We start from the raw sequence: 17,710 nt of genomic DNA on the forward strand, positions 1-17,710 counted from the left end.
GCATCTTGCCTAGCTCATTATTTTAGAAAGAAAAGCTTTCTGTTTTCTATCATTATGTATGATCTCAGCATGTTTGTGTTTTTTTTAAATGCTATTGTTGTTTTAACATAAAAAGAATTTAAGAATATGCTCTGCAGAGGACTTGAGAATATTACACATGAGGTATGGAAAATACTCAAAAACTCAGTTACCAAAACGGTTTCCTATGTATTCAGACTGGATTCTACTAAAAACATATTTTAAAGCACATAACACAAATAGGGATAGTTCTATATGATATTTATTGACATGTCACACATTCTTATGATTCCAGTATCATTGACAGCTGACACAGTTGAAGGGCTGGGAAAAAAATGAGATACTTTGCTAAAAAGACTTGAATTCTCTCTTGTACATATTGTTGTGTGATCGGACAATAAATATTTCAAAAATTTTCTTCTCTTCCTACTTAGAATTCTCAGAAGACAATGGCAGAAGAAAATCGTTCTACAGTGACTGAGTTCATCCTGGCTGGGTTAACAGACAGACCAGAGCACCAGCTGCCCCTCTTCCTCCTCTTCCTAGAGGTCTATGTGTTCACAGTGGTGGGGAACCTGGGCATGATCACACTGATTGGGCTCAGCTCTCGTCTGCACACAACTATGTACTACCTGCTCAGCAGTCTCTCCTTCATTGACCTCTGTCAACCTACTGTGATTACCCCCAAAATGCTGGTGAACTTCATGATGGAGAAAAACACCATCTCCTACCCTGAATGCATGACTCAACTCTACTTTTTCATTGTTTTTACAATTGCAAAGTGTCACATGTTGTCTGTAATGGCATATGACCCCTATGTTGCTATTTGTAACCCCTTGCTTTACAATGTTATCATGTCTAATCAAGTCTGTTCCTGGATGGTAGTTGGAGTGTACAGCATGGGCTTAATTCGTGCCACAGTTAACACAATCTGCATGCTAAGAGTGCTTTTCTGTAAGGATGATATAATAAACCATTATTTCTGTGATCTCTTTCCTCTACTAGAGCTCTCTTGCTCCAGTACATTTATAAATGAGGTAATAGGTCTGTCCTCAAGTGCAACCATGTCCATCCTACATCTTCTTTTTTTAAAATTTTTTTATTCATGGTTGTTCAAAACATTACATAGTTCTTGATATATCATATTTCACACTTTGATTCAAGTGGGTTATGAACTCCCATTTTTACCCCGTATACAAATTACAGAATCACATCAGTTACACATCCATTGATTTACATATTGCCATACTAGTGTCTGTTGTATTCTGCTGCCTTTCCTATCCTCTACTATCCCCCCTCCCCTCCCCTCCCCTCCCCTCCCCTCTTCTCTCTCTACCCCCTCTACTGTCAATCATTTCTCCCCCTTGTTTTATTTTCCTCTTTCCCCTCACTTCTTCTTGTATGAAATTTTGTATAACCCTGAGGGTCTCCTTCCATTTCCATGCAATTTCCCTTCTCTCTCCCTTTCCCTCGCACCTCTCATCCCAGTTTAATGTTAATCTTCTTCTCATGCTCCTCGTCCCTACTCTGTTCTTAGTTACTCTCCTTATATCAAAGAAGACATTTGGCATTTGTTTTTTAGGGATTGGCTAGCTTCACTTAGCATAATCTGCTCTAATGCCATCCATTTCCCTGCAAATTCTATGATTTTTTTTGTCATTTTTTAATGCAGAGTAATACTCCATTGTGTATAAATGCCACATTTTTTTAAATCCATTCGTCTATTGAGGGGCATCTAGGTTGGTTCCACAGTCTTGCTATTGTGAATTGTGCTGCTATGAACATCGATGTAGCAGTGTCCCTGTAGCATGCTCTTTTTAGGTCTTTAGGGAATAGACCGAGAAGGGGAATAGCTGGGTCAAATGGTGGTTCCATTCCCAGCTTTCCAAGAAATCTCCATACTGCTTTCCAAATTGGCTGTACCAATTTGAAGTCCCACCAGCAATGTACAAGTGTACACTTTTCCCCACATCCTCACCAGCACTTGTTGTTGTTTGACTTCATAATGGCTGCCAATCTTACTGGAGTGAGATGGTATCTTAGGGTGGTTTTGATTTGCATTTCTCTGACTGCTAGAGATGGTGTGCATTTTTTCATGTGCTTGTTGATTGATTATATGTCCTCCTCTGAGAAGTGTCTGTTCAGGTCCTTGGCCCATTTGTTGATTGGGTTATTTGTTATCTTATTGTCTAATTTTTTGAGTTCTTTGTATACTCTAGATATTAGGGCTCTATCTGAAGTGTGAGGAGTAAAGATTTGCTCCCAGGATGTAGGCTCCCTATTTACCTCTCTTATTGTTTCTTTTGCTGAGAAAAAACTTTTTAGTTTGAGTAAGTCCCATTTGTTGATTCTAGTTATTAATTTTTGTGCTATGGGTGTCCCATTAAGGAATTTGGAGCCCAACCCCACAGTATGTAGATCGTAGCCAACTTTTTCTTCTATCAGACGGCATGTCTCTGATTTGATATCAAGCTCCTTGATCCATTTTTAATTAACTTTTGTGCATGGCAAGAGAAAGGGATTCAGTTTCATTTTGTTGCATATGGATTTCCAGTTTTCCCAGCACAATTTGTTGAAGTTGCTATCCTTCCTCCATTGCATGCTTTTAGCCCCTTTATCAAATATAAGATAGTTGTAGTTTTTTGGATTGGTTTCTGTGTCCTCTATTCTGTACCATTGGTCCACCCGCCTGTTTTGGTACCAGTACCATGCTGTTTTTGTTACTATTGCTCTGTAGTATAGTTTGAAGTCTGGTATTGCTATACCACCAGATTCACACTTCCTGCTTAGCATTATTTTTGCTATTCTGGGTCTTTTATTTTTCCATATGAATTTCATGGTTGCTTTCTCTATTTCTACAAGAAATGCCATTGGGATTTTGATTGGCATTGCATTAAACCTATAGAGAACTTTTGGTAATATCGCCATTTTGATGATGTTAGTTCTGCCTATCCGTGAACAGGGTATATTTTTTCCATCTTCTAAGATCTTCTTCTATTTCTCTCTTTAGGGTTCTGTAGTTTTCATTGTATAAGTCTTTGACCTCTTTTGTTAGGTTGATTCCCAAGTATTTTATTTTTTTGAGAATATTGTGAATGGAGTGGTTGTCCTCATTTCCATTTCAGAGGATTTGTCACTGATATACAGGAATGCCTTTGATTTATGCGTGTTGATTTTATATCCTGCCACTTTGCTGAATTCATTTATTAGCTCTAATAGTTTTTTGTAGACCCTTTTGGGTCTGCTAGGTATAGAATCATGTCACCTGCAAATAGTGATAATTTAAGTTCTTCTTTTCCTATTTTTGTGCCTTTAATTTCTTTCGTCTGTCTAATTGCTCTGGCCAGTGTTCCGAGAACTATGTTGAACAGAAGTGGTGAGAGAGGGCATCCCTGTCTTGTTCCAGATTTTAGAGGGAATGCCTTCAGTTTTTCTCCATTCAGAATGATGCTAGCCTGAGGCTTAGCATAGATTGCTTTTACAATATTGAGGTATGTTCCTGTTATCCCTAGTTTTTCTAGAGTTTTGAACATAAAGGGATGCTGTACTTTGTCGAATGCTTTTTCCACATCTATCGAGATGATCATATGGTTCTTATTTTTAAGTCTATTGATGTGGTGAATAACATTTATTGATTTCCGTATATTGAACCAGCCTTGTATCCCAGGGATGAATCCTACTTGATCATGGTGCACAATTTTTTTGATATGTTTTTGTATCCGATTCGCCATAATTTTATTGAGGATTTTTGCATCTAGGTTCATTAGAGTTATTGGTCTGTAGTTTTCTTTCTTTGAAGTGTCTTTGTCTGGTTTAGGAATCAGGGTGATGTTGGCCTCGTAGAATGAATTTGGAAGTTCTCCCTCTTTTTCTATTTCCTGAACTAGCTTGAAAAGTATTGGTATTAGTTCCTCCTTAAAGGTTTTGTAAAACTCTGCTGTATACCCATCCGGTCCTGGGCTTTTCTTAGTTGGTAGTCTTTCGATGGTTTCTTCTATTTCCTCAATTGATATTGGTCTGTTTGGTTGTCTATATCCTCCTGACTCAATCTGGGCAGATCATATGACTTAAGAAATTTATCGATGCCTTCACTATCTTCTAATTTATTGGAGTATAAGGATTCAAAATAATTTCTAATTATCTTCTGTATTTCTGAAGTGTCTGTTGTGATATTGCCTTTTTCATCCCTTATGCTAGTAATTTGAGTTCTCTCTCTTCTTCTCTTCATTAGCATGGCTAAGGGTCTGTCAATTTTATTTATTTTTTCAAAGAACCAACTTTTAGTTTTGTCAATTTTTTCAATTGTTTCTTTTGTTTCAATTTCATTAATTTCAGCTCTGATTTTAATGATTTCTTGCCTTCTACTTCTTTTGCTGTTGTTTTGCTCTTCTTTTTCTAGGATTTTGAGATGAAGTATGAGATCATTTATTTGTTGTTTTTTTTTTTTTTTTAAGGAATGAACTCCAAGCAATGAATTTTCCTCTTAGAACTGCTTTCAATGTGTCCCATAGATTCCGATATGTTGTGTCTGTGTTTTCATTTATCTCTAAGAATTTTTTAATTTCCTCCTTGATGTCTTCTATAACCCATTGATCATTCAGTAACCTATTGTTCATTCTCCAAGTGATGCATGATTTTTCCTTCCTTCTTTTATCGTTGATTTTCAGTTTAATTCCATTATGATCAGATAAGATGCATGGTATTATCTCTACTCCTTTATATTGTCTAAGAGTTGCCCTGTGACATAATATATGATCTATTTTTGAGAAGGATCCATGTGCTGCTGAGAAAAAAGTGTAACTGCTTGATGTTGGGTGGTATATTCTATATATGTCAATTAAGTCTAGGTTATTAATAGTGTTATTGAGTTCTATAGTTTCCTTATTCAACTTTTGTTTGGAAGATCTGTCCTGTGGTGAGAGAGGTGTGTTGAAGTCTCCCATGATTATTGTATGGTGGTCTATTAGACTCTTGAACTTGAGAAGAGTTTGTTTGATGAACATAGCTGCACCATTGTTTGGGGCATATATATTTATGATTGTTATGTCTTGTTGGTGTATGGTTCCCTTGAGCAGTATGTAGTGTCCCTCTTTATCCCTTTTCATTAACTTTGGCTTGAAATATATTTTATTTGATATGAGTATGGACACTCCTGCTTGTTTCCAAAGTCCATATGAGTGATATGATTTTTCCCAATCTTTCACCTTCAGCCTATGTATGTCTTTTCCTATCAAATGCGTCTCCTGTAGGCAGCATATAGTTGGGTCTTGTTTTGTGATCCATTCTACTAGCCTGTGTCTCTTAATTGGTGAGTTTAAGCCATTGACATTTAGGGTTATTGAGATATGGGTTGTTCTTCCAGCCATATTTGTTTATTTCTGTTACTAAACATGGTTTGTTTTTCTCTTTGATTATTTTTCCCCCTTTATTGTCCTACCTCCCACTGTTGGTTTTCATTGTTATTTTCCATTTCCTCTTCCTGTAATGTTTTGCCGAGGATGTTTTGAAGAGATGGTTTTCTAGCTGCAAATTCTTTTAACTTTTGTTTATCGTGGAAGGTTTTAATTTCATCTTCCATCCTGAAGCTTAATTTCGCTGGATACACAATTCTTGGTTGGAACCCATTATCTTTCAGTGTTTGAAATATGTTATTCCAGGATCTTCTAGCTTTCAGAGTCTGTGTTGAAAGATCAGCTGTTATCCTGATTGGCTTACCCCTAAATGTAATCTACTTCCTTTCTCTTGTAGCTTTTAAAATTCTCTCCTTATTCTGTATGTTGGGCATCTTCATTATAATGTGTCTAGGTGTGGATCTCTTATGATTTTGCACATTCGGCATCCTGTAGGCTTCTAGGATTTGGGATTCTGTCTCATTCTTCAAGTCTGGGAAGTTTTCTCATATTATTTCATTGAATAGATTGCTCATTCCTTTGGTTTGAACCTCTATCCCTTCCTGTATCTGAATGACTCTTAAGTTTGGTCTCTTTATGTTATCCCATATTTCTTGGATGTTCTGCTCATGGTTTCTTAATAGTCTTGCTGAGCTGTCTATGTTCTTTTCAAGTTGAAATACTTTGTCTTCATTGTCTGATGTTCTATCTTCTAAGTGTTCTACTCTGCTGGTAGTATTCTCAATTGAGTTTTTAAGTTGGTTTATTGCTTCCTGCATTTCTAGGATTTCTGTTTGTTTGTTTTTTATAACCTCTATCTCCCTGTATAGTTGATCTTTTGCTGCCTGGATTTGTTTGTGTAATTCATTGTCGAAGTGATCTTTCATTGTCTGATTTTGCTGTCTAATGTCTTCCTTGAGACTCCAGATCATCTGAAGCATGTATATCCTGAATTCTTTATCTGACATTCCATCTGCTGCAGATATTACCTCTTCTAACGTTGAGTTGACCTGCATTGCTTGTTGTCCTTTCTTTCCTTGTCTTTTCATACTGCTCGCATTTCTTTCTGCTTGGTGAAACTGTTGTGCTATTGAATTTTCCCCCTGTATATTTATATTGTTCTTGTATAGTTGCAAAGTCTCCCTCGCAGGCGCGGGCGGTGGCTCTGCCCCTCCTCCAATTGGGGCAATTTGCCTACCATGCTGGCAGGCTGCTGGGCCTGTTCTGCCGGTCGGTAGCAGGTCCGCCTACCTTGCAGGCGCGGGCGGTGGCTCTGCCCCTCTGCGTGCCGCTGGCCTGTTCCATCCGTGGTCACAGTTCCCCATCCTACATCTTCATCATAGCCAGCATCCTGCACATTTGCTCCACTGAGGGCACGTACAAAGCCTTCAGCACCTGCAGCTCCCACGTCTTAGCTGTTGCTCTCTTCTTTGGTTCTCTAGCATTCATGTACCTGCAGCCATTATCAGTTGGCTCCATGGACCAAGGAAAAGTGTCCTCTGTCTTTTACACTATTATTGTGCCCATGCTGAACCCTCTGATCTACTGCCTAAGGAATAAAGATGTCAAAGTGGCCCTAAGTAAACTTCTTGGAAATAAAAGTTTGTGAAAGAGTATTATTGTTTAGCAAAAACTTTTGATTTGTACAGATTTAGTAAGGAAGCAATTCTGAAACACTGATGGGTTTTTCACAAGGCGTGAGAGGTTGCTAGCACTTCATTATTTGGAGGAAAGGTGCCAAGAACAGGACTGGATTCACAGGATCAGATACATTGAGGACAGCACCCCACTGGGAAACCCCAGACTCCATCTACTATGAATAACCTCTATCACCTCCAGATATTTGAAAACATTTTTCAAATTCTTCCAAATATAAAATATTGCTCATATTTTATGTGTTTGGAACATAAGTCTGTTTGGGCAAAATTCATTTACATTAAATCAGGCAATACATATCTTCATTATTCTTTGATATTATTAATACTTTATGTAAGTTTCTTAGCAAGAATTTTCTAAATTGTTACCTAAAATAAACAATTTTAACTACTTGGAATATACAAAACATAACCTCTAATTCTTACAAAGTATAGAGCACTATATTAAGGGATAGGAAGGCACATAAAGTGTGATGATATTATTTCTATGTGGGAAATAACAATAGTGACACCAGTCTTGGAGATCAGAAACAGGTACATTTTCCACAGGTGTGGAAGATTCAACATCTGAGAAATGCCAAGGCAAGCACAGAAAGAATATTTTATTTAAGAAAAGAGATACCAACAGGCTTCTCCAAAGAGAAAGAGACCCAAAACTGGTTGTTCATGATTCTGGGTTTGTCTTGGTCTTCTTCTTTTTTTAATATTTATTTTTTTGTAGTTGTACACAGTAACTTTTATTTATTTTTATGTGGTGCTGAGGATCAAACCCAGGGCCTTGCACACGCAGGCGACTGCTCTACCACTGAGCCATAACCCCAGCCCCTCGTCTTGGTCTTTTATAGACCCCAGAAGTCCTCACCTTCTCTTTATGTTCATGTTTCGGCCTAAGGTCAGGAAAGGACAAGAGCACAGGGGGTAATTGTTAGCAACCCAGTGAGCTGGGAAGTGTGTTCCCAGAAGTAAGCTTTAAGCAACCCATTGTCTTTTCTGTTTGATAATCAGTAATAACCAGTCATCAACCTGTCTCAACTCTAATCACTCAATATATACACTAACAGACCTTCACCCCCTGCTTCAGTTTGTTGAGGAATGTGACATATTCAATCCCCTCTGGCCAGGTGGGGCTATAGTCATTATGTGTTTCAGCAAAAGAAAGCCTGTGGGAAGTCAGTACAATAGGTTCATTTTACAGAAACTTTCTTAACTTCATGTTCCCATCATTCTCATCTATCTGTATCTATTCCCCACTCAAGGACTTTTGGCCCCTAAATTCTTTTAGGGTATATAGATGTCAACTCATTCTGGATACTTCCTGCTGAAAAGGGGTGACATCTAGAGGAATAAAACTCAAAGTTCTTGTTCTCCATTAGAAGGGGCATGGAGAGTCAAGGGTATTTAGCTTCAAGATAGTCCAGAGGTCCATGATGATAGCTGGTGAGTGACTGGATGAGATGTACACAGGGCAACAATCATGCTAAGGAAAAATAAGACAACAAAGCATTTTTTGTAAACAATTATCATGAAAGTAATCAGTATTATTGGCTGGCCTCTTAAAGCCATGAAGATGGTAACTCATTAATGCTCTAGGTGGTATTCATATGCCACTGATTTGTGAGTAGAGGCCAGTTAAGACTTTAGAAACATCAGCAGAGTTGTTAGAAACATATATACAACATTTAGTTTTTATAAAGCCACAGATGTCCCCATATGATGTAGTTAAGGTATCTAATGCCATCTGATGTTTATAAATATCTCTCTATTGGCATTACCTCTCTATTTAGTAGAGATCCCTAACTTTCTGTCACTTAGGTCTAGATAATAATTCTAGCAAATGTAGACCAAACCTGCTTATAGAAAAGGTTGGGAAGGTCTGTAGGTCTTAAATTGATGCCCCCCAACCTCAAAAAAAGAAAAGAATAAGATAGCTGTTTAGGTCCCAGAGCAACTAAAATTTAAATGTGACACTTTTTTTTTTTTTTTTTTGGTCTGGTCTTGAATTGCTTTGGGCAATTGCTCATTCAAGTCTAGCTGTAAAACAAAGTTATAGTTTATATTCCCTTAAGAGTTATCTCTCCCTTTCCTCCAAGTAGTATTTGGGCCAAGCTTGGGAACAGAAAATATTAGTCATCTTTTCCCAAGATTTGAAGGTCAAAGGAATTTCATGGCATAAGTACACGTGTCAGATGGTGTGTTATCTATCTGAAAGTGAAGGGGGGAGAAGGTGTCCCTAAGCACCCCTCCACTGTCTGAACCAGAACAAGGCATCCTTTGATACCCTGTGTACCTCAAAGTTGTTGGCCACCAACTTAAATTGATGCCCCCCAACTAAATAGGACTAAATAGGACTCTTGAGTCATTCAGATTAGTCTCCCTTTACAAATGCATCCCTCAGAGTTCCCTCATTCTGAGTTCCTATATCTCCTGTGGTCCTCGAAATGTTAGTGTCTACACATTGAGATTGAAAATTTGGTTGCTCCTTACCAAAGAATGACCCCCAAATCTACTTTGTGTTACTTCCCTCTCAAAGGGAGAAACCCTGATTTCTCTGTACAATGTTTACTCCCAGGTATGGAAGCACTATTGATTGCATTGAGCATCTTGGAAGAGACAAGCCCGTTGTAGAACCCCAGAGAATGAGAAAGTGCCACACTGTTCAAGCCTTTCCTGATCAGTAGAGATAAAGGCTGAAATAAAGACTTTACACTTGCTGTGGACAAAAGTATTTTACAGAGGGTGAGAAAAACATCTAGTGATTGTTGAACACTTAATGCTCTTTCCCTGAAGGAATCTAAGAAAGAGGTTAATTCAAAGACCAAGGCTTTTCCTTACCTGTATTTATACATGTACCTAGGAAATTTATGTCAGGTTCATTCCACTGTCTTTTATGTACCTATCTCCCCTCCCTCCCAGCATTAGTCAGGGTTCTCTAGAAGAACAGAAGCAATAGAAGGTATGATTATAAAAGGGGTTTTATTAGATTGGCTTACAGAAACTGGATATTATACACTGACTATCAGCTGGTTTCCAGATGTAGGAACCAGTAGCTGTACAGTCCAAGATGCTGAAGCCTCAAAACAAGAGGGATCAATAATACTACCCCAGTCTGAAACCAAAGGCTTCTGGAGAATCACTGCAGACTTTGCTATGGAAGAGTGAATGACCAAGAGTTCTCAGGCACTCAAGAAGAATCAAGGGGGTTTCAAGATGGCAGAATAGAGAGGCCACTTCCTTGGCTGCTTGCTCTATGCTGTGAAACCAAGAAAAGCAAATGTGCATCTTCTCCACAAGGTGGGTGAATAAACAAAAATAGAGAGGACTTCACTGGAATTTAATAATGAACACTCGAAACAGATTAGAGAATCCAGAGTTGGATATAATAAAATAAGGAAGAAATCCTCAGGGCTACAGCCCTGGCCATGGCCAGAGGCACAAGGGAGAATGTCCCTCCACAAACACAGTGAAGGGATAAGGAATTAAAGAAACCTACATTTTTAGGAGGACTGAGGCATGTCTGGGTAAAGAAAGTTTTTAGATCAAAGACACTTCTCAACTAAACTGAAAGTTGTGCTGCACAAGGTTGTGCTGGGCAAAAATATTTTACAGAGGGTGAGAAAAACATCTAGTGATTGTTGAACACTTAATGCCCTTTCCCTGAAGGAATCTAAGGAAGAGGTTAATTGAAAGACCAAGGCTTTTCCTTACCTGTATTTATACATGTACCTAGGAAATTTATGTCAGGTTCATTCCACATCCCCTGCATGGGGAAGAACCAGCCCCTATACCAGCAGCAAACAAAATATAGAGGAAGGAACCACGTTCAGCCATGGCAAGGGGCTGGCAGCTGAAGGATCTGATTTCTGGCAAACCTGAATCTGGCCTGACAATCAGGCCCTTTGTTTGCAACAGAGTGTACCCAAGTGACAAGAAGAAAATCAAACATGGAAAGAGCTTTACACAGGTGACAACTGGTTGTGGAAACCCACCCAACTCTCCCCTTCCCACTGAGAGAGAGGAGAGAGTAAGTGCCACTCTGCATCCCTTTTGCAATTCCCAGGAGCAGTAGCACCTGGGAATATGGATGTTTTCCAAGGAAGGAAGGAAAGGATCCTCAAATTGTGCTCCTACCTGCACGGATGTGAATCCAGGCCATGGCCTTCCTTTCCAAAGCTCCCACTTCATCTTCCTGTTCTTTCCCTAGTCAAGTAGCCAAAGTACAGCCAGACAATTTCTCAGCCAGAGGAGTCAACATGCTGCACAATAGATAGAGACTTATCTGAAGACTCTGGGTTAAGGCAGGAAGCTGCCCCCATAGCATGCAAGGATCATCATTCCCTCCTCACTGGCCAGCCTCAAACTGCTGCTAGATGGAATTAACTGGCCTCTCTCTAATGCTTTCACTTTCAAGGCATAATGGCAGGCCATGTGCACCTGGGTAATAATACACGGCATCTTGAAAGGTCTTAAGTTTTAAATCCAATTAACTATTGTATTGCTGCTAGAAACTCCAAACAAAGATTAACCTGATGATGATTAAAGAGTTAGGTTAATACATACTTGCTTTATATTTCACAAGTATATGCATGTTCTTTTTGTTTTTCTTTTACTCTCCAAAGAATTAGGCATGAGGAAATACCAATAACCAGATTTTATGAGACAAAACTAATTCATACAGAAGTTAAATGATTTGCCCCCAAAGTTAGTCTTCTCACACATGATTGAGGGGGAACTGAAGCACAATTATTCAGATTCTGGTCATAATGCTCAAAATAAAACCATAGCCATGGAACAGAATATTGTTGGCTATGAGTTTTTACTCACTTCTCCTAAAATCTTTAGTTTTTGGAGCCAGCAGATCAAGTAAAATTACTTTTTTATACCATGATCTCTTTTTCTTTCTTTTATTCTCTGTGTGTGTATGGCTGGACATTAAACCCAGTCCTCATGCATGCTAGGCAAGCACTTAAACACTGAGCTACATCCTCAGTCCTCATGATATTTTAAATTTGAAACAGCTGTCATGTCCTCTCTGATCAGCCTCATTTCAGACCAGAATATACAGTTCCTTCAATTCTTCCATAAGAGGAAGTCTTATACCAAAACCCCAAGGAAACTCATGCTTGTTCTGCCATTCTTAAAACAAAGATCACATTGATTCTCAAAATACAGTTTCTAAAATATTTTCTCCTATAATCCTGTTACCTCCACTAATAATGCTTCAATTATGCTCATTTGCTTATTTGTAAATAACCAAACTGATTTTCACATGCAAACTGCTCTTAAATCCATAACTTCTCTTGTCATATATTTGAGAATAAACAACTAACTATAACCAGTTTTTGACCTTTATTTCCACTACTTATTGTTGATGCTATTATGCTTTTTATGGATAATTTCAACTCATTGTTCAGAGGTTGTTGGAGACCAGGATTTTTTTTCTAAAATTTTATTTCTCACTTCTATCATTAACAAGTGGAAAAACTTGGGTCTATATTCTGAGTAAAATCATGATTGAAAATGTGGACTGCTGAAAAGTTCAGATCTACTTGTGTTCACAGTTATGGTTTTGAAATCAAATCATTATTCAATGCTATGAGTTTCCAACTAGACTACACTTTGTCTATTATATCATCACTAAGAAACATTCAATTTCCTTCTTGAAATTCAGATGAACCAAGTCTCCCCTTCACTGGATCTGTTAGCTGTGTTACCATGGAAAAGGAAACACCAGTTGGACATGCTTTGTTTGCAAGGAGTCCTTGTGAGAACTTGATGGTCCTTACCTTATCTTGAAATGGTTAATAAATTATACTTTGATGCTTTGCTCAAGAATGGTATTTTCCTATATAAAAACAATGCTAGATGAATATGTAATTTAAAATTTTCCAGTAGCCATATTAAAAAATAAAAATAAAAACAGTCACATTCACTTTCCCACATTATCTTATTTTATTTCTGGTGCTAAGGATTATATCCAGGACTTATTGCATGCTACATTGCTCTACTCATGTATCATAACCCCAGCTACTAATGTACTTCATTTAATGCCATATGTTAATCATTTTTAATAACATTTTTATTATTTTTTAATATGTCTTAGTTATACATGACAGTAGAATATATTTATGCACTTTGACATATCATACATAGATGAGGTATAATTTCTCATTTTTCTGAGTGTACATGTTGCAGAATCATATTGGTCATGCATTCACATATATAAATAAAGAAATAATGTCTGTTCATTCTACTATTTTTCTTATCCCCACATCCCCTCCCCTCCCCTCCCTTCATTTCCCTCTACCTAATCTAAGATAATGCTATACTTCTTTAGTGCCCCCCACCCGCCTTATTGTGAATTAGCATCTGCATATTAGAGAAAACATTCAGTCTTTGTTTTTTGGGAATTGGTTTATTTCACTTAGCATGATATCCTCCAACTCCATCTATTTACCAGCAAATGCTATAATTTCATTCTTCTTAAAGCTGAGTAATATTCCATCAAATATATATATCATGTTTTTTTTTTTTTATCCATTCGTCTATTGAAGGGCATCTAGGTTGGTTCCACAGTTTAGCTATTGTGATTTGAGCTGCTATAAACATTGATGTGGCTGTGTCCCTGTAGTATGCTGATTTTAAGTCATTTGGATATAAACTAAGGAGTGGGATAGCTGGGTCAAATGGTAATTCCATTCCCAGTTTTCTGAGGAATCCTCATACTGTTGCACCAACAACATATGAGTCCCAACAGCAACATATGAGTGTACCTTTTACCCAACATCCTTGCCAAAACTTACTGCTGACTATATTATTGATGATTGCTATTCTGACAGGAGTGAGATGAAATCTTAGAGTAGTTTTGATTTGCATTTCTCTATTTGCTAGAGATGGTGAACATATTAATGCTTTATCTGAGGTGGTAAAGGTTTTCTCCCAATCTGTAGGCTCTCTCGTCACCTTATTGATTTTTTTTCCCTGAGAAAAAGATTTGTAGTTTGAATCCATCCCATTTACTGATTCTTGATTTTACTTCTTGTGCTTTAAGAGTCTTGTTAAGGAAGTTAGATCCTAGACAGACATGGTGAAGATTTGGGCCTACTTTAGCTTCTAGTAGATACAGGGTGTCTGTTCTAGTGTCTAAGTCTTTGATCCATTTTGAGTTCATTTTTGTGCAGGAAAGGAGAGAGAGATTTAATTTTATTTTGTTACATGTGGCTTTCCATTTTTTTCCCAGAACCGTTTGTTGAATAGGCTATCTTTTCTCCAGTTAATGTTTTTGGCAACTCTGTCTAATATGAGATAACTGTATTTGTCTAGGTTTCCCTCTGTGTCTTCTATCCCTTAATATTGGTCTACATGTCTGTTTTTTTGTTGTTGTTGTTGTTTGTTTTGCCATATCATGCTGTTTTTGTTACTATAGCTCTGTAGTATTGTTTAAGTTCTGGTATTGTGATGCCTCCTGCTTCACTTTTCTTGCTAAGGACTGCTTTGGCTATTCTGGGTCTTTTATTTTTCTAAATGAATTTCATGATTGCTTTTTCTATTTCTTTGAAGAACATTGTTGGGATTTTAATAGGAATTGCGTTAAATATGAATAACACTTGATAGTATGGCCATTTTGACAATATGAATTCTGCCTATCCAGGATCATGGGAGACGTTTCCATCAAACATCTTCTTTAATTTCTTTCTTTAGTATTCTGTAGTTTTCATTGTAGAGGTCTTTTACCTCTTTATTTAGATTGATTCTCAAGTACTGTTTTTTTTTTTTTTTTTGAGGCTATTGTGAATGGGGCAGTTTTTCTAATTTCTCTTGCAAGTGGATTCATCATGGGTATATCGGAATGTGTTTGATTTGTGGGTGCTGAATTTATATTCTGCTACTTTGCTGAACTTATTTACTAATTCTAGAAGTTTTCTCATAGAATTTTTTGTATCTTCTAAGTATATAAACATGTCATCAGCAAATAGTGATAGTTTGAGTTCTTCTTTACCTATTTATATCCCTTTAATTTCTTTCTTCTAATTGTTCTGGCTAGAGTTTCAAGAACATTGTTGAATAAAAGTGATGAAAGAGGGTATCTTTGTCTTGTTCCAGTTTTCAGAGGAAATGCTTAGAATTATGTTGTCCTTGGGTTTAGGATATATAGCTTTTATGATGTTGAGATATGTTCCTACTATCCCTAGTTTTTCTAGTGTTTTGAACATAACAGGGTGCTGTATTTTGTCAAATGCTTTCTTTACATCTATTGAGATGATCATATGATTCTTCTTGTTAAGTCTATTGATATGATGTACTATGTTTATTTTTTTATTTTTTTATAATGAAACTATTTATTTTAAAACCAAATCACTAGGAAAATATATTACAGCCTTGACAGAGCAAACAGACAGGCTATATTATCATTTTAAGTAATAAATTTGTAAAAAAGACAACATGCTCCTTATCCAGAAGATAAGGTGCCATGCTGGGGCAGGAATATTGCATGTTGCAAAGGCCCCAGGATAAATGGTAAAGGGTTCTGTGTGGGGTGTCCCTCCTTTGCTAGAATGTGTGTCACAGTTTTTCATTGCCCAAGCTGTTTACTTTTTAACTTTCCTGTTGCCAGGGGATTATCTCAATAAGGCTCTGTTAATTCAGGGAACTAAGTAAGCAATGCTGGATTTAGGCTTCTGTTCCATTCTCTTCTATGAAAAGCTGTTTTTTTTTTTTCTTCCAAGGACAGTACTTCACAATTCCCTTAGCTAGTGAACAGTCACGTTTTACTATTTCCAGATACTGGTATATGTATCACAATCAAAGTTCCTTTCTCTTAAAGAGGTCACTTTGCTGCAGAATGCCTCAAGGCTCATATGCTGGTAGAAGAAGCTCTGCTTCCCATACTTAATGTGCCATTGCCTCTTATGTTTTTGCAGTGGTCTCCCAGCTGAGAGATGCAATAAAAATGTCAAAAAAATCCATATCTTGATGGCCATAAAGGATATATACAAGGAAGCTTTCCAAGTTCTTATTTAAACTATTCTCCCTCTCAGATTCACATCTTAAGTCCACTTCATGCCTTGTATATAAAAAACTACCAAAGAAAATAAAGACCTGGAAACCTTTTCCCTCCTAGATTAGTGATCTCCTGGATTTTGTTTTACAGCTTATGGAAAATGGTATGTTACTTCTGGTAAACAGGAGGTTGGCAACAAACAAAAAACACCTCTTCTCAAAATCTACCAGGTCCCTGGCAGTCTGGAAGAACCTGCCATCCTTGTTGTAAGAATCTGGTACCTTAGAGGGCTCTGGCTTGGTACAAGGGAGCTTTCTACTGTCAGGATAACCACTTGCCATGTAAAATTTAGGCTCTAAAAGGCTTTCCCATTCTTTCACTCAAATTTTAGCACCATTTTTTTCCCCATTTCACTTTCTTGGATCAAGACACAAAGGAACCAGTGTCTAGAGTCAAGTGATATATGCCTTAAACTTGCTGCCATCCTTAGTTTCTTCATTCATATAAACTTTGCTTAAAAAACTAAAAATTCCCATTCCTTTTTAAATAGATTCCTGCTCTCAGCCCCAATGGCCACTGGCAAGAACTTTTATTTCCCAGTGGATGAGAGACTCTTTCATCTTCTTGGTCATAGTTGGGATGAGTTGCCTGTGGTCATCCACACACTTGGTCACACAATTGTTCAGTTGCAGCTTCACCTGGAGCTCTTTATTCCCAGCATCTATTGAATCTTTGGCTTTGTCATTGCAATGCATGGTACACCGGGCCAGGTGCTCCTGGAACTTCTCCAATTCACTGGTTACCAAAGCCTGGGCTTGAGCCAGAAGTGCATGGCAGTGCTCAATGCACTGGTGTACTTGCTGCATGGAAGCCTGGCTGTCCTCACAGCAGCTGGCGTGCACCGGAACTTGAGGCCCTGCATTTTCTGATGTTCTCCCTCTCCACACTCTTCACCATGGAGTCCACTGCCTCCTGCACCCAGAGCTGCTGCACCTCCGCCATGATAACCCTGCCCAACTCTGTGCGGGCACCCCTGTACTATGTTTATTGATTTCTGCATGCTGGATCAACCCTGCATCTCTGGTATGAACACCACTTGATCATGGTACACTCTTTCTAATATATTTTGTATGCAATTTCCAGAATTTTTTCTTTATTTTTTTATTTGTTTTAATTAATTACACATGACAGTAGAATGCATGTATGGACTTTGATATATCACACATAGATGGGATATAATTTCTCATTTTTCTGTATGTATATGTTGCAGAATCATATTGGTCATGTAGTCACATACATACATACAGTAATAATGTCTGTTTCATTCTACTATCTTTCCTATCCCCATATCCCCTCCTCTCCCCTCACATCACTTCCCTCTATTTAATCTAAGGTAATGTTATTCTTCCCTAGTTCCCCGCCCCCACTCCCACCCCCACCCCCCGCCTTATTGTGAATTACCATCTGCATGTTAGAAAAAACATTCAGCCTTGTTTTTTGGATTGGCTTATTTCACTTAGCATGATATTTTCCAACTCCAACCAGTTACTAGCAAATGGCATAATTTCACTCTTCTTTTAAAGTAATATTCCACTGAGTATATATACCACACTTTTTTATCCATTTATCTACTGAGGGACACCTGAGTT

The 17,710-nt window shown here is 37.8% G+C and overlaps 2 protein-coding genes across 11 annotated transcripts; one reads left to right on the forward strand and one right to left on the reverse strand.

The window, feature by feature from the left end:
* Nucleotides 1-464: 464 nt before the first annotated feature.
* Nucleotides 465-7,017, forward strand: LOC124103179 (olfactory receptor 8G50-like). 10 transcript variants are annotated; one of them, XM_046459690.1, is made up of 4 exons: nt 468-1,066; nt 2,651-2,655; nt 4,895-4,925; nt 6,726-7,017. In XM_046459690.1, the coding sequence occupies exons 1-4, from the start codon at nt 468-470 to the stop codon at nt 7,015-7,017; spliced, it is 927 nt and encodes a 308-aa protein (XP_046315646.1). The 10 variants fall into 10 exon arrangements, with proteins under 10 accessions (XP_046315649.1, XP_046315646.1, XP_046315642.1 ...); XM_046459686.1 differs by lacking the exons at nt 2,651-2,655; nt 4,895-4,925 and adding exons at nt 1,771-1,780; nt 3,306-3,346 and having other exon boundaries at nt 468-1,062; nt 6,731-7,017; XM_046459687.1 differs by lacking the exons at nt 2,651-2,655; nt 4,895-4,925 and adding exons at nt 1,812-1,821; nt 3,306-3,346 and having other exon boundaries at nt 468-1,062; nt 6,731-7,017.
* Nucleotides 7,018-16,621: 9,604 nt separating this feature from the next.
* Nucleotides 16,622-17,063, reverse strand: LOC124103160 (protein FAM136A-like). The gene is given in 3 exon segments (XM_046459659.1): nt 16,622-16,959; nt 16,962-16,988; nt 16,991-17,063. Coding segments are annotated over 3 exon segments (438 nt in total).
* Nucleotides 17,064-17,710: the final 647 nt, after the last annotated feature.

This window comes from Marmota monax, unplaced genomic scaffold (assembly GCF_021218885.2).
Source record: "Marmota monax isolate L192 unplaced genomic scaffold, Marmota_monax_Labrador192_F-V1.1 WCK01_AAM20220418_F8-fsc00409, whole genome shotgun sequence".
Taxonomy (NCBI): domain Eukaryota; kingdom Metazoa; phylum Chordata; class Mammalia; order Rodentia; family Sciuridae; genus Marmota; species Marmota monax.